The sequence below is a fragment of the Callospermophilus lateralis genome, chromosome 13, assembly GCF_048772815.1.
Source record: "Callospermophilus lateralis isolate mCalLat2 chromosome 13, mCalLat2.hap1, whole genome shotgun sequence".
NCBI lineage: Eukaryota > Metazoa > Chordata > Mammalia > Rodentia > Sciuridae > Callospermophilus > Callospermophilus lateralis.
Window position 1 is genome coordinate 75,594,750 of NC_135317.1, and position 23,195 is coordinate 75,617,944.

The following is a 23,195-nucleotide window of genomic DNA, read 5'->3' on the forward strand; positions in this document are numbered from 1 at the left end:
CTCTAAGATTTCATCTCACGCCATTAAGAATGGCAGTTTTAAAGAATGCAGACAATAATAAATGTTGGTGAGGATGTGGGGGAAAGGGCACACTCATATATTGCTGGTGGAACTGCACATTGGTACAACCAATCTGGAAAGCTGTATGAAACTATCCCACTCCTTGGTATTTACCCAAAGGACTTAAAATCACTATACTTTAATAATGCAGCCACATCAATGTTTACAGCAGTTCAGTTCACAATAGATGAACTGTGGAAGCAAACTAGATGCTCTTCAATAGATGAATTCATGAAGAACTGTGGTATATATACACAATGGAATATTACACAGCATTAAAAGAGAATAAAATTGTGGCATTTTCAGGTAAATGGATGGAATTGGAGAATATCATGCTAAGCAAAGTAAGCCAATCCCCGAAAGTGGATGCTGATAAGTGGATGCTGATTCATAATGGGGGTGAGGGGCATAGGAAAAATGGAGGAACTTTGATGGGGCAAAGGGGAGGGAGGAGTGGGAAGGGGGAATGGGGGTAGGAAAGATGGTGGAATGAGATGGACATCATTACCCAAGGTACTTGTATGACTGCACATATGGTGCAATGATACATTGTGTACAACCAGAGAAATGAAAAGTTGTGCTGCAGTTATGTACAGTGAATCAAAATGTGTTCTGCTGTCATACAGAACTAATTAAAATGAATAAATTAATTAATAAAAAGTTAGTTTTGAGAGTTCTTTATATATTATAAACACAAATCCCTTTTCCTAATCTTTAGCTTATCTTTTCATTTTCTTCATTTTTTTCCAAAAGATTTCTTTCTTTTTAATTGAAAAAACAAATGGTATATATTTATTGTATATAACTGGTTTTTTTAAAAAAATATTTATCCATTGTAGGATGGCTAAATTGAGCTAATTAGCACATGTATTTCTTCACATACTTATCTCTTTTTTGGTGAGAATACTTAGTAACTACTCTCAGCAATTTTCAAGATCTTAACATGTTTTTGAAGAGCAGAATTTATTAATTTTGATGAAATTAAAATCACCATGTCAAGTTCATTGTATTGTCTTGAGCAACCAATAAAAATAAAATAAAATTACCAGTATTTATTTTTATGAATCATGATTATTGTGTCCTTTCTAAAAAGTCTTTGCTTAATACTGGGTCACAAAGATGTCTCATTATTCTTAGAAGTTTTCTGAATCATATTTTTCACTTAGATCTATGATCTGTCTTAAGTTCATATTTGAATAGCATATAAGGTAGGGATCAAAATTTAGTTCTTGCCCAGCACAGTGGCACCTGCCTGTAATTCTAGCAGCTTGGGAGGCTGAGGCAGGAGTCTTTTCATGACTTTGTAGCTTGTTTCTTTAGAGTGCTGAATGGTATTCCACTGTTGGATGGATCACAGTTTACTTATTCATCCACATACCGAAGGATATCTTGGTTGCTTTCGGGTTTGTCAAATTTTGTATCATACACCCCAAAGGTGACCAAGTGGGTTTTCAAGGAGGAGGAGACTTGGCATTGATCTCTCCTGGGATCCTCTGACTTTGGTCTTGTGACTGAGGTACTTCAGAATAAAGGCCTGGTGTGTCAAAGGTTTAGTAGGTGGGGGACAGTCTCTTCAGGAGGCCTATCTTTCGACAATTCATGTGAAATTCTCCTTTATGCAACTGTCAATTAATTAAGCAAATAGGATTTTTTATTGGTGAAAGGATACACAACTCTGAAGTCTTAATATGCAAATTTATAACGTGGTAGGGGCAGGGACCCCAGGTGTTTAAATTCTTGCCTCCAGGGTACATAGTTGTTACTCTAGGGAAACCTAATCTTTCTGCCCAGGCTGCTTGACTACCTGGGGCAAACCTAAAGCAAGAGTGGATTCTGTGTTACTATCATTATCACCTATGTAAATTAAAAATTATGGAGGAAGGTTAGAAGTTTAGCTCATTGGTAGAGTGCTTGCCTAACATGCACAAGACCCTGGGTTTGACCCTCAGCACTACAAAAAATAAAAATAAAAATCAAGGAAGATAGGCACGGTGGCCCATGCCTGTAATCCCAGGTACTCCAGAGGTTGAGGCAGGAGAAGCACAAGTTCAAGGCCATTCTCAGCAAATTAGGGAGGCCCTGTCTCAAAATAAAAAATAAAAGGACTGGAGTTGTAGTTCAGAGGTAAAGAGAAAGCCATACTGGGGTTAATCCCTAGTCCAAAAAAAAAAAAAAAAAATCAGGGAGAAGAATATCCTAGGTGAGGCCTCTAGTTTACAATATAATTTTTACATTATTAAATAAAATACTTGAAGAGAAGCATTCAAAAGGACTGCAAACTTAATTCATTTAATTATGCAGAATTGAGCCAATTTGGAATGAGAGCTTGCAGAGTTTCTCTTCAATGCAGAATCTAACGTTAATGGGTTGGAAGGATTGAACTAAAAGCTCTATTGGTGCAGTAGGGTCCCTAGAGTCCTGCAGGCTCAGAGCGACCTGGGCTTGATGTTCCCGGGCCCCTCCCTGGCCCTGCTTCAGTTCCTGGCCTCGCCACTAGGGGCGGCCGCCAGCCTCCGCAGTGACTACGGCCGCAAAGCTGCGCGACCCGGATTTCCAGCCGGGCACTTTTCGCGGCGGGGCCCCCAGCATGGCTGCCCCCAGGGCCTCAGCCCGGGGAGGCTTCATGGTCTCACTTTCCTGACACTCTCTGGTTTCTGTGTTCTTCTTGTCTTCCCCCGGCTACCCCAGCAGACATGTTCGCCAAGGCCTTTCGGGTCAAGTCCAATACGGCCATCAAGGGGTCGGACAGGTGAGGGAGCTAAAGGGTTTCTGCCCACGAGGCCTCAGACATCTCTGGCCCCATCGGTTTAAAGCCCTCCCTGGGCTCGGTCAGATGACCTGGGGCAGGGGCAGAGGCCGAGGAGACAAAGGGAAAGGTTAGTTACGTTTTGAAGATGAGAATGAAAAGAAGCCTGATTTATCTCCCAGGCTTTCTTTTGCATATTTTATTGAGATTAAAAGAAAATATAACTCAGCGTGACTGACTGCAGACTGTAAGGTGTTATCGCGGGTGTAAAAATGAAGGAATTCAAGGCCCTTGCCCTCCACAGAGTTTAGAGCTCCTTGGGAAAGATGGGGGTCCGAGAACTGAAATTATAAGAGAGGTGTGTGAGGATTACGACCGTGGGAGAGACAGCTGGAGGGTGAGGTGGGAGGGGATAAGGCACATGTGGTAAGAATCATGTTTATTCAGACAGTGTCGCAAGTAGTTATTGTATCAGGAATTTTGGAACCAGTGTTCTATAGGTATCATTCTTGGTATCATGGTATAACCATTTAATTATGAGCTAACAGATTTATCAAACATGAGAAGGGACTGGGTCTGAAGGTGTCGGCATGGAATCAGGAGGGCAGGGCTGGGTTTTCTATGTCAAATGACTTTAGTTGTTCACTGGGCCTCTGTTTTCTTATCTTTAAAATGGAAAGATGTGCCCAGGAATATGTGAAAATAAATGAGACACTAGATGAGAGAGAGAATAGGATTTAGTATGCCTAATAAACTAGGCAGTTTTTCCTTGGCCTGTATGATTTTATAGTGAGTCTTCTGAATTCTCCATATTTATTAAAGTCCATAAGGTAGCATTTATGGTACTGGTGTGCTTTTCTACAGGAGAAAACTTCGGGCTGATGTGACATCTGCCTTCCCCACCCTCGGAAGTGATCAGCTTTCTGTGTTAATACCTGGAAAAGAGGAGCTCAACATTGTGAAGCTGTATGCTCACAAAGGGGATGCAGTGACTGTTTATATGAGTGGCGGTAACCCCATCCTATTTGAACTGGAGAAAAATCTATATCCAACAGGTATGGCAACAGCATGGCCATTACTATAGTCCTTGCCTAACACCTGCTTCTCTCTGTTGTTTCATTAGCCTGGCTCCCATAAATCAAACAAGCACAGAATCTCTCAATACCATTCCTAAAGATCTTTCAAGACCCACTGTACCTATAATTGGATCTTGTAAGATCAGAAACTGCTATAAAAAGGAGTGGCAGGTGTGGAGGAAGAACTAACAAAGAAAGTGGAGAGGTTACAGAGGGAAATTCTGAAATAAAGGAGCGATGCAGAGGAGTTCGAAGTGGATTAACAAGAGATAGAGCTGTGTTCTTGCAAAGGATGGAATTATTTCAGGGCATGTAAGAAATATTCTTTAAGATATGTATAACAGGATTTTTCTTCCTTCCATTCTTCTTACCTTCATTCCTAGTACTGGGGATTGAACCCAGGGGCACTTTACCTATGGGCCACATCCCCCGCCCTTTTATTTTGAGACAGGGTTTTGTTAAGTTATTTAGGGCTTCATCAGGTTGCTGAGATTGGCCTGGAATTTGCAGTTCTCCTGCCTCACCTCTCAAGTTGCTGGGATTACAGGCATGTAGCACCATTCTTAGCTTTAACAACACTTTCTTAAGATACTGAAGAAAAATACTGTGGTAGGAAAGAAGCTGGATTAATTAAGCTACATATCCAGCGAGCTTTTGATGTGCTTCAGTTGGGATATCTTACAGGGATTCTCTTTTAGGCTCTGACTGTTTGTCTAGGATTCTTTTTTTAAAATATTTTTTTAGTTATACATGGACATAATACCTTTATTTTGTTTATTTATTTTTGTGTAGTGCTGAAGATTGAACTCAGTGCCTCACATGTGCAAGGCAAGTGCTCTGCCACTGAGCCACAACCCCAGCCCTTGTCTAGAATTCTTTGCTGTCACTCTTTGTCACCAGTCTCAGGGATTCAATCTCCTTTTTTCCATAGCTGCTGATATCTACTTTGTTGTTTGGGGTTTTTTTTCCAGTAAGATTGGTTTCAACAGTGTAGTCTGTAGGCCACCACTACCCCTACCACTGTTTCTCTACTAATCACTATAGAAATGGAATAAAAATAATAAACATGAAAAATTTCAAAATTTCTTATAGACTGACTCTGTTATTAGGTCACTTACTTCTTAGGTCATAAGTGACAGCCTCATTGGTTCTCTGCCTCCATTTTAATTCACTGGGACCATTTTCTGCAGCCGCAATCCAGAAGGCACCTGGGTGCCTTCAGGTCTCAGGTGACACTCAGTTGCTTAGGTCTCTGTTTTCCTCAAGAATGAAAGCTCTTGGCACCCCCTTAGAACCTCTTTCTCTAACTTTGAGTTCAGTTTCCTTCTGTATTCTAATTAATGTGAATATGCAAGTTCCCTTTCAAATTGATCTTTTAATAGTGTCTTCTGGATCTTTTTTTGAACAGTGTACACACTGTGGTCCTATCCTGATCTTCTACCAACATTTACAACATGGCCTCTGGTACTTGAAAAACTGATTGGGGGAGCAGGTAAGAGGATTTTCCTAAATTTTGGCTATTGCCTGAAACTGCTTAGTAAAGGTCAATTAACTAAATAAATTACGCATTTCTTATGTTCATATAGTTGAAAAATAGAATTTTCCCCCTGTTTTTACCCCTTGGTGGATTGGTTCCACAAGTTCTCTGGGCCTGTCCAACTTTGTTGTAGCCTTATATAAGTGATGTTAAGGTATACCCTGAACTGCCATATACTGTACTTAAGTCAATAAACTGTATTTAGGGAACTAGCACAAGATAGATCATGGCCTAGGACACTCAACCTGGTGCTTCTATGTGACAATTGGCCCCCCTAAAGTGAGGGCTGATACTCAAGTTGCTGTTTAAAATTTTCATTATAAATAACATAGCTGATAATTAGTAAGTGTTTCTTTGTCAATTTCATAAATAAATGATGAAGTAAAATATGGATTGAGATGGAGGCAGAAAGTAAGCTGTGATGTTTTTGCTTGCTGCAGATTTGATGCTGCCAGGATTAGTGGTGCCCCCTGCTGGTCTGCCTCAGGTACAGAAGGGCGACCTCTGTGCCATTGCCTTGGTGGGAAACAGGTACTATACCATGCAGCTATTTCTTTCATGGGGGAAACATAAGTAAAAGGGGGATGAAGGGAAATGACAACTTCCAAAACATACAGACGAAAGGTTGAAAGAGAAAACAGGTCTTTCTGCAAGAAGCATATAGTGAGCCACAGGGACCATGGCAGTAAGTCTGTGGAGTGTCTGTATATTTGGGCTTAGGGTATTTGCCTCTGGTGTGACTGCTGCCTTTAAAAAACATTTTATTTAAAAAATAATTTTAGATTTTTTAGAAGAATGCAAAGATAGTACAGTGTTCTGATATACTCTTTATCCAGCTTCCACTGATGGCAACATCTTACATAACCATAGTGTAGTTACCACAACTAAGGAATTAATATTGGGACAATACTGTTAACTAGAGACTTTAACATATTTTTCCACTAGTATCTTTTTTCCATTCAAGGATCCATCCTAAGGTAGCACATTGTGTTTAGTTACCATGTCTTCTAGGCTCCTTCAGTTTGTGACATTTCATTCTTTAAAGTTAATTTTTTAGTTTTAGGGGGACATAATATCTTTATTTTATTTTTATGTGGTGCTGAGGATTGAACCCAGTGCCTCATGCATGCTAGGTGAACACTGTACCACTGAGCTACAACCCCAGCCCCACTATTTTAATTTATAATGGAGTAATTTTTAGTACATCTGTAGGTAATACATTTGTAGATGAGTCAACCATCACCTTTCTGCTTCTTTTTAAAAATAAGTTAAGTATGAGCAATTCTGAAAAATTAAAAGACCCCCTCATCTCAAATTCTTTTCTTCTAGAAGTAGCCATTATCATTTTTTTTTGGAGGGGAGGTACTGGGGATTGAACTTGACCAGACCACTGAGCCACATCCCCAGCCCTATTTTGTATTTTATTAGAGACAAGATCTTATTGAGTTGCTTAGCACCTCACTTTTGCTGAGGCTGGCTTACAATTCTCCTGTCTCAGCCTCCCAAGCCACTGGGATTACAGGCATGTACCACCATACCCAGCTGAAGTAGCCATTGTCATTTTGATGTGCTCTTTTCAATATATATATATATATATATATATATATATATATATGTATAAAAATGCATGATTTGGAGTCAAGGGTGAGCTCAGTGGTAGAATGCTTGCCTTGCATATATATGAGGCCCTGGGCTTTGTTTTATTATTTGGTACCAAGGATATTGAGCTACATCCCCATATCTCCACCCTTTTTATTTTTTTATTTTGAGACAGAGTCTCGCTAAGTTGCTGAGGCTGGTCTCAAACTTTTGACCCTCCTGCCTCAGCCTCCGGAGCTGCTGAGATTACAAGTGTGCACCACCACCCCTGGCAGAGGCCCTGGGTTTAAGCACTTCAAATAAAACAAAATGATTTGGAATACATGTATTGAGAAATATAAAATAATGATGTTTATGTTTTGTTTTTCACTTATATAGTGTGGACATTTTCCATTTCAGTATAAGAAGATTTCTGTCAAATCTTTTTACCTGCTATGTGGTGGACACCTCCTATGTTGGTGGACATTGAGGTTGCCTCTAATTTGTCTCTCTTACAAACAATATCTTCTTGATGCCTCTAGGGACTCCAATGTCAATATTTTTCTAGAACAGATACTGAAAAGTAGAACTGTTAAGCTAAAGATCTGTTCTGCTTCCCTTTAAAAACAGTAACAGTTTTCATTCCTACTGTTTTCGTCAGCCTTTTTGTTGCTATGACTAAAAGGTCTGACCAGAACAACTGTAGAGGAGGAAAAGTTTATTTGGGGGCTTATGGTTTCCAAGCTCTTAGATCTATAGACAGCAGACTCCATTCCTCAGGGCCCAAGGTGAGACTGAATATCATGGCAGAAAAGTGTGGCAGAGGGAAGCAGCTCACATGATAATCAGAAAGCAGAGAGAGACTAAGCTCAGCTCACCAAATATATACCCCAAAGGCATACCTCTAGTGACCACCTCTTCCAGCAACACTCTACCCACTTTCAGTTACCACTTAGTTAATCTCCATCAGGGAATTAATTCACTGATTGGGTTAAGATTCTCACAACCCAATCATTTCTCCTATGAACCTTCTTGTATTGTCTCACATGTGCACCTTTTGGGGACACCTCACACCCAAACCATAACATCTACCTATAGCACATATGGAGTCTATTTCTATACTCTCAGCAACACTAGATTTGATGGGTCATTTTTATCTTGTCCTAATAAATGAAAAATGACATCTCATTATTTTAATCATTGCTTGATTGTCCTGTGATACTGGGAATTGAACCCAGGAGCATTCTACCATTAAGCTACATCCCCAGCTCTTTTTTATTTTGAGTCAGGATCTATCTAAGTTGCTGAAGCTGGCTTCAAATTTGTGATTCTCCTGCCTCAGCCTTCCAAGTCACTGAGAATACAGGCATGTGCCACCATACCTAGATAATCATTGCTTCTTTGAGAGAAGGAGAGGTTGTATACGTGAGAGGAGTGAGTATGTAAGATCTTTATTTCAGCTAGTCATTTCACTTGAACGTTTTTTAAACCAAGCACCTAGAAACCTTTTTTTATTTACCTGTAACAGAAATACAGGTGAAAACAATCATGTGTCATTAGTTTTCTCCTGCAAGATTATATTCAACTACATAAATGGATATTTGGCCTGTTCAGTTTGACTTTTAGGGTATATATGGGGCTGGAGCTTGGGGATGGATCAGGGCATTGATCGGGCACACTGGGTTTGTTAAAAATACAGTCACATTTAGGATTGGAGTTATTGAGCCATTAACCTTGGTGGGGTAGAATCAAAAGACCCCTCTTTTAAGAACTGGGAAAGAAGCCAGGCTCAAATTTTCTGTTGTAGATATGGTCCTGTAGGCACAATAAGTGAAGCCACCACATTTAGTAAAATAAAATTTAAGTTCAGCTGTTGGGATCTCTGCCCTTGAATCCAGGCTCCCTTGCCAGGCTTATGAATTCCCCAACTATTACCCACCTGATCACCCACTTTCACAGGCAATGTGTGATCAACATTGAGTAACACCAGGCTGACAGACATTTCTCACTTGGGTTTTGGGAGTTTTTGCTGCTACTGGAAATGTGGCTTTGGGTATCCTGGCAACACACCATTTTCAGATGTTCAGTTACACAGGGCAAGCCCTGTGGTAAAGAGCCAACTCAGAAGGAACTTCTCTCATGAGCTCCACTGATCAACTCCTTCCTGTGGCATCTCTCAGCCTTATCTCTGGCAGCTTATTTCAGCCAGCGTGTGTAGCTGGTCTTTTAGCCAACTCTTTGTGTCCTATTAGTATAGATTTCTCCTCCAGAGAACTTCCTTATAGGATGATGGCTATAATTTCTTTAAGGTAGAGGAGATCATTTGTATTTTTGAAATTAAAGGAAGGAAACTCCCATTACCCTTCTAAGGCATGCCTGGGTTTAATTGATAATAGGTATAAAACAGAGCCAGTGATCATGTCAGGAGAGAAGTACTTAGAAGGTCAATGTTTGATCTAGAGTGTTTGAAAGTAATATTTATAGATAATTTGAAGAAAATCGAGAGTGGACTCAAAATTTTGTGATACTAGTGACCACGTAGGAGGAAAGACAGTCTGAATGTGTGCCCTCCTGGAAGACTTTCCCTGACCCTTGTCTCTGGCCTTGTTCTTCCTAGAGCCCCTATAGCAATCGGAGTAGCTGCCATGTCCACTGCTGAGATGCTGACTTCAGGTCTGAAGGGAAGGGGCTTTTCTGTGCTCCACACTTACCAGGATCACTTGTGGTGGGTACAGCATTTTTTTGCTTACAGGGAGCTCGGGTAGGTGGAGACAGAACCTGGGATTAAGAAATAGCAAAGTATTGTTTCTAGCCAGGTCCTTAGGCAAATTTCTGACCCCAGATCACATTTCCTTGCCAAATGAGGGAGAAAAACTTTTTTTGCCTGTTCAGACAAAAGATTGGAATGAATTTTATTTTCTGGGTGAATTTTAGACTCCTAGACCTGGAAGAGGATCTCCAGGTAGGCCATTCTGTCCTTTAGTAGGGGTGATTCCTTTTTTTTTCAGTTCTAGTCAGTCTGGCGATGACATCTTAGCATCTAACTCTGAGATGAGTACTTTGGAATCCAAGTAAAAGCAGGGTTGACTCTAGACACCAGGATGATGACTGATTACTCTTGTATTATTCAATCCCATTTTAAGATCTTCATCTCTCATTATGGAAGTAAAATATTCTGACTAACAGTTGCTTTCCAGAGTCCATTTCCTGTTTTTAATTTTTTTCTTTTGTTTATTTTGTTTTCTTATTTAATGAAAACAGTAAATAGTGTTTTTCTCAAAAGTAGTATTAAACCAGTTTTTAAGCCAAGTGTTGTGGCCTGTTGGTATAGATTTCTCCTTACATTTTCTAGTCCAGTCTTGATTGTTCACTTTATAAGTGTTGGCTCAGCCCTACTTTGTTGGAGGTTACAACCTCATTAACCTCTTTTGGCAAAATTAAAAAAAAAAATTTAAACATATATTTGAGGGCAGATGAGTGACATTCTCCTAGAACCTTTTATCATTGTTGTTCTATTGCTTTGGGGGTACTTTTTGTGTACTGGGGATTGAACCCAGGGGCACTCTACCACTGAGCTACAACCCTATCCCTGTTTTATCGTTTATTTTAAGAAAGGGTCCTACTGCATTGCTTAGGGTGTCACTAAGTTGCTGAGGCTGGCTTTGAACTATGATCCTGATCCTCTTGTCTCAGTCTCCCAGGTCACTGGGATTGTAGGTATGCACCACCACACCTAGCAAAAATTTGTTTTCTAATTCTCAGTCTGGGCCATAGCAATCAAGGTCATATCTTAAGTTGTTTTATCAGCAACTGCCTCTACCTTCCACCCCAACTTAAAAATACTTTGTTTTTAGGCCTCGGTTTGTAGCTCAGTGGTAGAGCACTTGCCTAGCATGTGTGAGGCACCGAGTTTGATTCTCAGTGCCACAAATAAATAAATAAAATAAAGGTCTATTGACAACCAAAAAAATTATTTAAAAAAATCTTTTTTAATTTACCCAATCAGAATAGCTTAAACGTACAATTTGGTGTCACTATTAAAAATGCTAACCGGGTGCAGTGGCACATGCCTATAATCCCAGTGGCTTGGGAGGCTGAGGCTGGAGGATCATGAGTTCAAAGCCAGCCTTAGCAAAATCGAGGTTCTGAGCAACTCAGGGAGACCTTGTCTTTGAATAAAATACAAAATAGGGCTGGGAATGTGGCTCAGTGGTCGAGTACCCCTGAGTTCAATCCCCAGTTAAAAAAAAAAAAAAAAAAAGAAAAAAGCTAATAAGCCTTGCTGTAACTATCAGTTAAAACTTGGCTTGATTGACATAATCTTGGCCAAGATAAAGCCTTTTACTTCTCTGTACACTGTGCTGTGTGGCATCAATTATTTTTCTTGTCTTCCTGAGGTTTGGGAATAAACCATAGTAATCTTGACTTTGCAAGTTAGATTGCATTTGATTTAACACAGAAGCCACTGATTCTGTATCCCTTGAGCAGTCTGGGTGTTTGTACTTTGTTACATAGACTGAACCCTGGGTTTGGGGTTCACCAAACCGGGACTATAGATACATTTGCAATCTTAATCTTGTTACTTAATTCAAATGGTTTATTATTTTTTGCTCATATAAAAGAAGTAATTTTATGGGTTTATCTTAAGCAGCTCTTTCTTTAATCTTTCTCTGTCTTAGGAGCTCTATTAATAATATGGTTATTCCCTTGGGCTAAAGAGGAGGCAAGAATTATTCTCCTCATTTCAGAGATGCAGAAACCAAGGCCTGGAATTTTTCTGGGTCCATAATTGAATGGAAAGAATTGAGATAAGAGCCCAGGCCCTTTGCTGTCTCCATAATGCTCTTGCTGTTGGCTCTTGCTAGCCTGAGCTCCTAGCTAACTCCTCCCTGACCAGGAGTGCTGTGGCTGCTGCTTGCTGTTTCTGATATAAGATTTTTCTAGGCGATCTGGAGACAAGTCCTCTCCACCTTCAATTGCTCCACTGGTATTGGATCCTGCAGATCTTAGTGAAGAGAAGGTGGACTCTACCTTTCAGGAAGATCTGAGATGCCTGACTCTGGAGGGGAAGGAGGAAGAAAATGGGGAGGTTCATCAGGCATGTGAGGAGAAGTCCCTCTCAGAAGCCTCAGAGGACACCAGTGCCGGGGTCCTGAGCCAAGACTCCACAGACAGCAGACCTCTTCAAGGTGTGACTCTGGTGGTAGAAGGCCCATCCCCTCCCTTGCTGACTAGAGTGGCACTGATTTTCTAGGAGAGCACAGCAGAGTTATTTTTGGTGAAGGTGGTGCAGTAATCTTGTGACCTGTTCTGGGAGTTCATTCCTCAGAAGTCATATCTCCCTGCATGCCATTCTGCCCTAGCTCTTGGACTGTTTGCAGCTAGAGAGCCCCCTAAGGTTTCTTCTAGGTCTGATTTCTCTGAGTGAATGCCCCTGGCTTTATGAGACTTTGTGGCTTAACTCCTTCTCTGGGGGTCAGCCTTCTTTACAGGTTCAGTGCTCAAGAGTCTGAGAACTTTGGTACCTGGGTGTGGGTCCTACTCAAGAGCCAAGGGTTGGGTGGGGATGGAGCTGGGCCAGGGAGGTTTCTTGTACTGTACCAGGTGTTCTATAAAGGATGTATTTCTTGTCTTTTCCTTGCAGAGCAAATGGACGAACTGTTGCAGCAGTGCTTCTTGCATGCTTTGAAATGCAGAGTCAGAAAGGCTGACCTGCCGTTACTCACCAGCACTTTGCTGGGCAGCCACATGTTTTCTTGCTGGTATGGAAGACACTGATGTGGGCTGGGGCCAGGGTCTGGGTCTCTTGTTCCTTGGCAGTAGGGCAGAGCAGAGCAGGGCTAATGAGGAACAAGTGGAATGACATGCTGTGGGTAGAATGGAGTAGAAGGTGGATCTGGTAAGCAGATTTGGTTCTGGGTTTTAAAAACTTAAATTTAGCCAGTGAAGGATGTTGAGAAAATGGAAGGTTGAAATTTTCAAGATCTCTGAATGCTGCCTCTGCTGTGGTGGTTCTGGGCTGTTTCTTATGTATTAGTCAACATGTTCAGACACAGGAAGAGTCTCCAGGCAGCCTCTTTGTCAGGAGACTTCTAGAATGTTTCACACCCTCATACTTCTGAAAAGTAAGTGGACCATATCAGGTTGCATTAAGAGGAAGAATAGGTGTGAGGACCCCACCTTACCCATGATAGGCCATCAGGAAAGGCAATGTTACACATGAACAGAAGCTTGATTTAGAAGACAGCTATGTGAACACTCTTGCTAGCTCCTCAGGGTATTTGACCAAGGCAGATTTCAATTAGTTACTGGGTTTCTCTGAGCCCTAATTTCTAGTATTCATTGAATTGCTGTGAAGATTACACAGCCTGCTATATAACAGGCACTCATTAGATACTGTTACTTCAGGAAATTTGCTTATTAATTTTCATCCTAAGGTTGAACTTCTTTCTGAGCATCCTGCTTTGTTTTTTCCAGAACCGGAAATTAAACCCAAGGCTTGTACATGCTAGGCAAATGCTCAACCAGTGAACCATATCCCCAGCCCTTTTTATTTTATTTTGAGATAAGGTTTCAGTAAATTGCCCAGAATGGCCTTGAATTTGGAATCCTTCTGCCTCAGCCTCTCAAGATAGTAGGATTACAGACATGTGCTATTGTACCCAACTCTTGCTGTGTTTTTAAAAAGTGGTTTCTAATCTGGTCTCTTTCCTGTGAACATGTGGGCTGCTTTAAAGGCTTCGTGTGCAAGTGTGACATCTAGAGTATGTGAAGAGATTCTTGGTAATTTGTCCTGACTTTACTGGGTTTTAAGTAACAGAGAAAGGAGTCTTAAGTATCCTTTAAGAGAGATGTTAAACAGTAGCTCTCTGCTACTATTGAATATGACATTTTGGGAGAGGTTTAAGTTCAGAGGGGAGGAAAAAATTATAGCTTTCATTAGGACTCTTTACCCCCAAACAAATTACTCTATAACAGGAATCTTTTCTGTAAAAGAACAGGGAGTCAGTATTTTAGGTCAGTCTCTTGTACCTTCTTTCTCCGCTATTTACACTACTGTGACCATCCATAGGCAATGGGTAAGTGATAGATGTTACTGGACTGGGTTCCAGGGTGTACGCTGTTCAACTTTGTTGAACCCTGCTCAAGATCTGGCAGTCCGCAGTGTGACTTTGCTGTTGGAAAGGTTCACTTTGAAGTAAAACATTTGAGGCCATGGAAGGGTTGAGAGGAATCTGAAGCTACATCCAATTCAATAGCCACTAGCCACATGTGACCAATTAAGTTTAAATTAATTGAAAGACAATAAAATTTAAAATTCAGGTCCTTGGTCACAGCAGGCACATTTCAGGTGTTTAATAGCCACATAGATAGCTACCACACTAGACAGCACAGACACACTGCATCTTTATGGAAAGTGCTATTGGGCATTCCTTTCCAATGCTGCCACCAGGCAGAGTTCTAGAACAGTGGCTTGACTCTGAGTGTTCGGGAAGAAGGCTGAGGGAAAAGGCCTTTGTCTTCATGTCAGGCAGGTCCCACCATTACTGCTCTATTGGCTTAACTTGCCTTTTCCATCTGCCATCAGCCCTGAAGGACGACAGCTGGACATAAAGAAGTCAAGCTACAAAAAGGTAAGCAGGTGCCTCCTCTGCATACCCACATAGAGTTGTGGAGGGACATATGATGGACACTAGGGCTCAGGCTAGAATTAAGTTTTTTATTTAAGGGAGAATAAACACATTCCTGGGCTTAGCCAGATTGGGGGGCACCCTTTCCCCTCTTTGACCCCTTTATATCTAATTAGATTTGTGACAGAATACCCCTGTTAGTTTCTTGCAATTTCTTGTTCCTGATCTGCATGGCAAAGGCCTCCCTATACATAGTTAGATAAGGGCAAGGACAGTCTTGTAGCCTCCAGTTCCCACCTAGGTTGGTCAGGCCCTTCCAAGATGCTCGGTATGTTTGTGGAGTTGATGAAGTCCCCTCCCACTGGCCCTGTCTCCCCTAGCTCTCTAAGTTCCTGCAGCACATGCAGCAGGAGCAGATTATACAGGTGAAGGAGCTGAGCAAAGGGGTGGAGAGCGTTGTGGCTGTGGACTGGAAGCACCCAAGGTGAGTGCAGGGGGCCTGGCCACTGTAGTGCAGTGGGCCCTAGGGCACCTGGGCCACGGACTGGGGATTGCCAAGATACTAGTATAAAATGTGTTTTTTCTTTCCTTCTGCTGGGTTTTAGGATCACATCTTTCATCATACCCGAACCCTCCCCGACCTCCCAGACTGTCCAGGAGGTTAGCAGGGAACAGCCCTATCACCCTCCAGACATAAAACCCCTCTACTGTGTCCCAGCCAGCATGACCCTGCTCTTCCAGGAGTCTGGCCACAAGTGAGTTTTTGGAGAGCAGCACTGCTCTGCCTGTGTGGTGTTCTGGCCTACACTTCCTCTCTCTCAACCTGAGTAGTGTTCTTCTATGATTGGCAAAACTTGCTCTGCCCCTGTCTCCTATCCTCCCAAATCCAGCTTCAAGCCTTCTTCCACAAGGATGTTTCTTTGCACTAAGATGAATGAGAGAATAAGTCTCTCTGTTTTCTTCTGTAGTTTTCCTTCACACAGTTGTGCTTGCCTTGGTCAGGAAAAGGGAAGAAAATAGAGGTCAAAACCAATCAAGGAAAGTGTCCTGCTGAGCAGGGAGTGAGTCTGGGTATTCGCAGTTTGTCTCCTGGCACAGCTCACATTAACCCTGGACATTTCTCCTTTCCTAGGAAGGGGAGCATTCTTGAGGGCAGTGAGGTCCGAACGATCATCATTGACTACGCCAAGAAAAATGAGCTGGTAGATACACACAACAAAAAGTGAGTGGAGGAGGAAAATGATATCTTTCTTTTATAGGTTGTCATCTTCAGCAGACATAGATACACTTGGGGAGGGTGTCTGGGCTGGGGCATAGAAAATCTCAGCATCTTACAAACAAGGGAGACCAGTATTTCCAAACCACAGACTGTGGGCATCTAGATTTGTTAGCTAGGGTGCTCAGATCCGTGAGTATTGTCAACACTGACTACAGACTGAGTAAACAGTACCTCCTCGTGTACATCCACCTCTGATCTTCAAGTGCAGATGGCTGTTGTGAAGAATAGAATTCACTTTAAAAAACTGTTAACCTACGTTAAGTGCATGTACAAATACATAACAGCTAGTCCTACTATTATGTATAGTTATACACCAAAAATAATTTTTAAAAAAAGAGGCTTATAAAGGACTAGTCATTCTGTAGCCATAGAATTTTTGAAATAGAAAACAAAGAAGCCACAATTTAAACAAATTTTATCTGAAATCATTGTAGCTTTTTGGTATTGTTTTCTTTTTTTATATATTATTTTCATAATAAGTGGACATAGAGAGTATGCTACCAGATGGAGAGAGTTCCATTAATTTTTTGTTTTTTACTTAAAAAGACACTGTCATGCTTAGAAAGTTGAGACTCCCCAGCCTGATTTAATGCTCTCTTTTTTTAATATTTAACTTTGTTTACTTACTTTTATTTATTGATTGATTGTGGTGCTGGGGTAGAACTCAGGACCTCACTCACACTAGGCAAGCTACCACTGAGCTATACCCTGAGCTCTAGGTTATTATTTTAATTGTACAAATTTATAGAGTAGTGTGTGATAGTTCAATACATGTGTACAGGGTGTAATGATCATACTGGGGTAGTTAGTATTTACTTCCCTGCTTTCTGTCTTCCTTCCTTGCCAGCCCTACTGTGAAATTAAACCTAGAAAGCTGTGGTCCCATGGTTAGTTAGTAGCAGAACTGAACTCAGAATCCCGGTCTTCAGATTTATCTTATCCCACATTCCCTTTCCCGACCTCTCTTCTTCCTAGGAAAGTGAACTTGCATTTGCACCAATAGAGCATCCTGCCTGATAAACTCTTTCTACAACTCAGAGTCATCCTAAATGACAATAAAGGAGACACGAGAGAAATTTTGAGTCAGCTCTTGGATCAGAAGGCTTGAGTCTTAGATTTCTGTATTGTTTCTTCTTTCTCTATAGTCTGGTGAAATTGGATCCCATCCTTTGTGATTGCATCTTAGAGAAAGATGAACAGCACACAGTCATGAAGCTTCCATGGGACAGTCTCCTGACCAGGTAACAGAATGGCTGCCCCTCTCCAACTTTTTTCTCCTTTCCACTCAATATCTAACATGTTGAATTTCAACATCATCATTCTCATAGTCTATGTCTTTCTTTCTGTAATTCAAATCATGTCAGTGTACATATAAACAGGCTTGAGCAATTCTATTGTGGAGGTGCATTGGGACAATTGGAGCTGACAAGACATACAAAAACTTAAGAGGAAGAAAGAAAAGGAACATAATTAAAGATAAAATTTTGACAGGAGAAGCAAGAGACTGGAGGGAATTGTCTAAAGTAGTCAAAAGAAAGATTATTTTTTTAAAAAGTATTTTTTTAGTTGTAGTTGGACACAATACCTTTATTTTATTTATTTATTTTTATGTGGTGCTGAGGATCGAACCCAGTGCCTCACACATGCTAGGCAAACACTCTACAACTGAGCTACAACCCCAGCCCAGGAAAGATTCTTAATAGTTCTTTTCCACAGAACCATAACTAAAAATAATTTATATCAGGAGTCAGCAAACTACAGCTTGTAGGCCAAACCTGCCTGCTACTTGTTTCAGTAAATAAAGTTTTATTGGAACACAGCTGTACCCATTTATGTGTTGTCTGCAAAATGCTTTGCTATAATGGCTGAACTGAGTAGTTGGTATAGACCTAAAATATTTTTTGTGTAGCTCTTTATAGAAAAGTGTGTCAATTCTGATTTGTATGACACCAGAGAAAATTTGATTAGGTAAGTGGTAGAAATTCCTTGTGATAAAGGTGTTCTATAAAAAATGCATTATTAAAACTTGTTAAAAATGTGAAGCCGTACTCAGAAGCAAAGCTGGGTGAGGTATGTTCTTGAGACTCGCAGAGTCTCAGAAGGCCAGGCCCATGGACAGTTTGCAGGATCTAAAGTCATTGATGCTCCCTGGATCTCAACTTTGCTCATTGGGGGAGTGTTAAAAGATATACATGCCTGGTCAGAAATACTGACTATATTAGTGCAGCTCCCTAGGTGATTTGAATGATTCCGACACACAGCCAAGTTGCAATCCACTACCTATAAGATCTGCTTTCACCCACGCACCTGCTGGTAGTGCAGTATGATGAGATGGGTTCTGTTGGCTCAATCAGTTTATGACTCATAATTCTCATTTCAGGTGTTTGGAAAAATTACAGCCTGCCTATCAAGTGACCTTTCCTGGACAAGAGCCCATTGTGAAGAAAGGAAAAATCTGTCCAATTGACATCACCCTTGCACAGAGGGCTTCTAATAAAAAGGTAATTTTTAAAAAAACATAAAATTTGAGGAGGAGGATTTAATGTCCCTGCTGAGTTCTAGTCTCTCTAGTATGATTAGAAGTTTTTAGACTGACTTGAAACCTGGGCTGGATGCTGTATGATAGGTTGAGCTGACCCTGTTTCCTTACTGCCCACTAGGATTTTGTGCTAGGAAACTTGCTTAGAACCTGCTTCCAAAAGAAAATAAGATTTTATTTAAAAATTTTTTTCTTGGTATTACATTATAGGCTTTCACCCCTTAACAACATGTTCTATTACCTCTTGGGCTTTGCTCAATGAAAAAAAAAAACATAAAAAATTGCTAAGGAACTGAATATATTTAGCTTGACAACACAAAGTTGTGGTGAACAAACAGTATCTATCCTCAAATATGTGAAAAGCTTCCTTTGCAAAAGTGGTCCTCTTATTCTGTATGCCTTGAGAAGACAGACATAGGATTATTGGGTAAGAATCCCGGTATCTGTTTGAACCTAAGTTCAAAAGAGAACTTTTCAGAAGCATATGGTTACAAGCATGTGCTTTGGAATTAGACCTGAGTACAAATACAGCCTTTGCCTCACTTTTTGACCTCAAGCAAGTTACTTTATTTCCTTTTGTCTGAATTTTGTTATGTAAAAAATGGAGATATTTACCTACCTTGTGTAATACCTACTTTATGAGGATCCAATGAAAGAATATACATGAGTGAAGCACTTAGAATAATACTTGGCAAATAAGCAGTCTATAAATGACAACCAGTCATAATAGCTTTAATAATAATTAGAAAGTCACTAATTATTATTTATGTGCCATACATTATACTAAACAATTTATGTTGTAAGTGAATGTATTAAACACTAATTTTCTATTAAAATGCCAATTAGAATTGTCCAAAATTGAAATTAATGCTTCATGAAGTAGTTATTTTATGGAGGTCTCTAAGCAAAGATTAGGTGATCACTTGTTGGGAGAAAGTATAGTTGGGGACTCATGCATCAGGGAGGGGGTTGGCTACCTGATGTGTATTTTATTTATTTATTTTGGGGGGGCAGTGGTGATACTAGGGATTGAACCCAGGGGTGATTTACCACTAAGCTACACCTAGCCCTTTTATTTTATTTTGAGATAGGGTCTCACTAAGTTGCTGAGGCTGACCTCAAACTTGCAATCCTGCTGCCTCAGTCTCTTGAGTTACTACGCTCATAGTCATGAGCCACCACACCTGACCAGAATTGTGATTTTTTTTTTTAAAGGGTAGCTGAGCATGGTGGCACATGCCTATAATTACAGAGACTTGGGAAACTGAGGCAGGAGGATCACAAGTTCGAAGCCAACCTTGGCAATTTAGTGAGATCCTTAGCAATTTAGTAAGAACTGTCTCAAAAAATAAAAAAGGATTGGGGATATAGCTTAGTGGTAAGGTACTACTGGGTTCATTCCCTGGTACCAAAATAAAAATTAATAACTTCAAAAAAGGATTAATATATTTCTTTATTACATGAATGTTACATTCTTATTTGTGAAGTTGATAAAAATAGAAAAGTACAACTGTTGCTATCTAGAATAATTATTGTTAATTTATTTATACATGTGCTTATTGTTTCTTTTTTAAGTTATCTTTTTTTTTGGCAGTGCTAGGGCTTAAAATCAGGGACTCACACATGCCAGGCAAGTGCCCTACCACTGAGCCACATCCCTAGTCCCCTCATTTTTATGTTAAAAAGATCCCTATCTTTTGTAAGTTAATTCTGAAATATTTATAGGTGAAATAAGGATTTGCTGGAAGGAATTACTTTAAAGTACTGGAGAAGTTGGGAATGAAGGGGGATGTGCATGAATCGAGGTTGACTATGAGTTGCTAATTGTTGAAACTGATATTGGGTACAGATGAGGTTCAGTATACTGTTCTACTTTTATTTATGTTTTAAATTCTCCATGGTAAAGACGTATACATCATATGTTATATGTGGATAGAGAGTATCTATCCCCCTAAATATATAACACAATAATTAGATGGAACTGACTTTGGTGGTGTACACCTGTAATCCCAGCAGCTCAGGAGGCTGAGGCAGGAGGATTGTGAGTTGGAAGCCAGCCTCAGCAACTTAGTGAGACCCTGTCTCTAAAAACTAAAATATAAATATTAAAAAGGGCTGGGGATGTGGCTCAGTGGTTAAAGGCCTATGGGTTCAACCCCCAGTACCAAAAAAATAAATAAAAATAATAATTGGTTGGAGTAGAGAGAATCGTTTTAGAAGGACAAAATAAGAAATGTACCATGGTGATAAGGATGGTGAACCCTCAGAAAATACTGAGGGTGAGGAGGCTATTGAGGCTCTGGAAAGCCCTGTGGAGGGGAGGATGTGCAGTCAGCACCACCATCAGTCTACTGTCCTCACTGTCCACCCCTCTCAGGTGACTGTGGTCCGGAACTTGGAACCCTATGGTCTGGACCCATACTCAGTGGCTGCCATCCTCCAGCAACGATGCCAGGCCAGCACCACCGTCACTCCTGCCCCTGGGGCCAAGGACAGCCTGCAGGTGCAGATCCAGGGAAACCAGGTGCACCACCTTGGCTGGCTGTTGCTTGGTGAGCATCTCCTCCAAAGAGCATTGGCACTGGGCTAGTTTGGCAAAGATCTTCCTGCCAACTCACCTTGGTGTAGTTATCTTGATACCTGTATATATGCACGCACACACACACACACACGCACACACACAGGTCCTTGACTTACCAATTGTGCAACTTCATAATGTGCCAAAGTGATACACATTCAGTAGAAACTGTGCTTCAGGATTTGAATTTTGAGCTTTTCCTGGGATCGCCATATCCCCTCAATACTCTCTTAAGAGGCTCCTAATCAGCCATGTGATCACAGAGGCAAACAGCAGGTACTCCAGTGGATGGTGCTGCTGACCTATGGTTTTTGGTGGGTTAGGTGTAAAAATGCATTTTTTATTTAACCATATTTTCCATTCACAATGTTTTTCTGGGGGAACATAACCCCATCATAAATTGAGAAGCATACCTACATACACATGTGTATATGTCATTTTAGCAGCTGACAAGGGGTGAAACCAATGTTTGAACCAGATCTTTGTCCCTTCCCAATTCAACACTTTTTCTACCATATACACTTATTTTCTCCCTGAGCCTCCCTTTTCTATAAAACATTTATTGAGCACCCAAACCATGCTAAGCACTTTGCTGGACTTTTGGCAGGCAGCTCCTTAATCATAATGCTGCTGAAGGACTGTTATTTGTATTGCAAATGAGGAAACTGAGGCCCAGAGAGGTCCACTAACTTGCCCTGAGTTCACCTGACTCTTAAGTGCTGCACCTGGGCTTAGAATGTGTTCAGTCTCCAGAACCCAAGTTCTTTCTACCCCACTGGGTCATCCGGCCAGTCTCCTGCTTGTCTTAATTCAAACCATTCTCCGTGTCACTTCCCGGGTCAGCTTTCTAAAACAAATATGCTCACATCACTCCCCTCTAAAAAACTCTGTATGCCTCTTCAGTGCCTTCAGAGTTAACTCCTGAACTTGTTACCTAGTCTGTCCTAGCCTGACCCCAAGCTTTCCCCCAGGCTTTTCATGGCTCCCACACTGTCTCAGCCTCAGTCTTGCCAATCCCCTGTTGTTCCCCAAATACAGAAAGCATATCACACTTTTCCTGTATTCACCTGGACTGTCCCCTTGGCTCACATGCCCTTCCACAGCCCGAATCTGCCTGCCCTCATTGGCCCACCTCAGGGGCCCTGTCCTTTTCCTTAAATGAGCATTTTTAAAATGGTTAATATAGCACTTCCCAATTGTGTTTATATTTCTGGCTGGTGTCTATAGCTTGGCTAATACTTTCTAATGTCTGAGCTGTCTGTTAGACTGTGTTCCTTGAGGCAGAGACCTTGTATTTTTCATGCTTGTCACATCTTCAGGGCTTGGCACATAGTAAATGCTCAATAAGCAAATTTATTTTATGATCTTAGGAAGTACCAAGAACTGACTTACAGGTTTGAGCCCCTTCATGTGAAGAGACCCATGTGAGAGGTGCTGAGTAGAAACACAGGGGAAAATAGACAGGCACACAGCTGAATATAGTCACATACATTCTCTTCCATAAGAAAACTAGAAGTACTATTTTCCAGTGAACCTGGAAGGCAGATGGCCATATGAAAATTACTGAAGAATGAACTTGGGCTTTGAGATGTGGGGTAAATGGTCCATCACAAAAGGCAGCCCCAGAAAGATGAGCTTCAGCCGGATGTAGACAAACATATCCTGAGTTGGGAATCATTAGAGCAGAGTCTTGATAGCAAGAATACTGGGGCAAAGAGGGCTGGGAGATTGGTGTGGGCCATGGGCCAGGCCAAGGAGTGACATTGTGAGACAAAGGAGAAATCATGGTAGGGCTGATGGGGAGCGGGAGAGTGAGTTCCTGCTCCACTAAGCAGTTTCTGCTTTTTGGATTGTAGAAGAATATCATCTCCCTCGAAAACACATCCAAGGCCTAGAAAAGGCCCCCAAACCTGGCAAGAAGAAGTGATACACTATTGCTTCATGCAGTGGATCCAGTGGAAATCCAAGCCCTGAGCTGGTAATTTATATGAGCATTTTCAGATTTTGTGAATAAAAAATATAATTCTTTACCAAAAATTTAAATCCTGATTTAAATCTGACTCCCTTCTTGTTTCCTCCACTTAATGAAAAATGTACTAACTTTTAAAGTCAGAAGCACTTGAAATCAACAGAAAAAGCTGCTGTGTGGTGCTTTTGTTCCATTCAGGTGG

The 23,195-nt window shown here is 41.0% G+C and overlaps 1 protein-coding gene across 2 annotated transcripts; it reads left to right on the forward strand.

The window, feature by feature from the left end:
- Positions 1-2,612: 2,612 nt before the first annotated feature.
- Eif2d (eukaryotic translation initiation factor 2D) lies at positions 2,613-23,067 on the forward strand. 2 transcript variants are annotated; one of them, XM_076831762.1, is made up of 16 exons: positions 2,613-2,809; positions 3,671-3,861; positions 4,675-4,710; positions 5,291-5,374; positions 5,860-5,950; positions 9,615-9,722; positions 11,942-12,186; positions 12,642-12,759; positions 14,586-14,631; positions 15,009-15,112; positions 15,234-15,383; positions 15,761-15,850; positions 17,053-17,148; positions 18,288-18,408; positions 20,824-20,998; positions 22,881-23,067. In XM_076831762.1, exons 1-16 carry the CDS (start codon positions 2,754-2,756, stop codon positions 22,949-22,951), a joined length of 1,782 nt encoding a protein of 593 aa, XP_076687877.1. In that variant the 5' UTR covers positions 2,613-2,753; the 3' UTR covers positions 22,952-23,067. The 2 variants fall into 2 exon arrangements, with proteins under 2 accessions (XP_076687877.1, XP_076687878.1); XM_076831763.1 differs by lacking the exon at positions 4,675-4,710.
- Positions 23,068-23,195: the final 128 nt, after the last annotated feature.

Bases quoted from the DNA above. Each gene is read 5' to 3' on its own strand.
- Eif2d (XM_076831762.1), top strand. From the start codon at position 2,754: ATGTTCGCCAAGGCCTTTCGGGTCAAGTCCAATACGGCCATCAAGGGG. The intron at 14,632-15,008 runs GTAAGCAGGTGC...TGTCTCCCCTAG, and splicing joins AGAAGTCAAGCTACAAAAAG to CTCTCTAAGTTCCTGCAGCA. The intron at 15,384-15,760 runs GTGAGTTTTTGG...CTCCTTTCCTAG, and splicing joins TTCCAGGAGTCTGGCCACAA to GAAGGGGAGCATTCTTGAGG.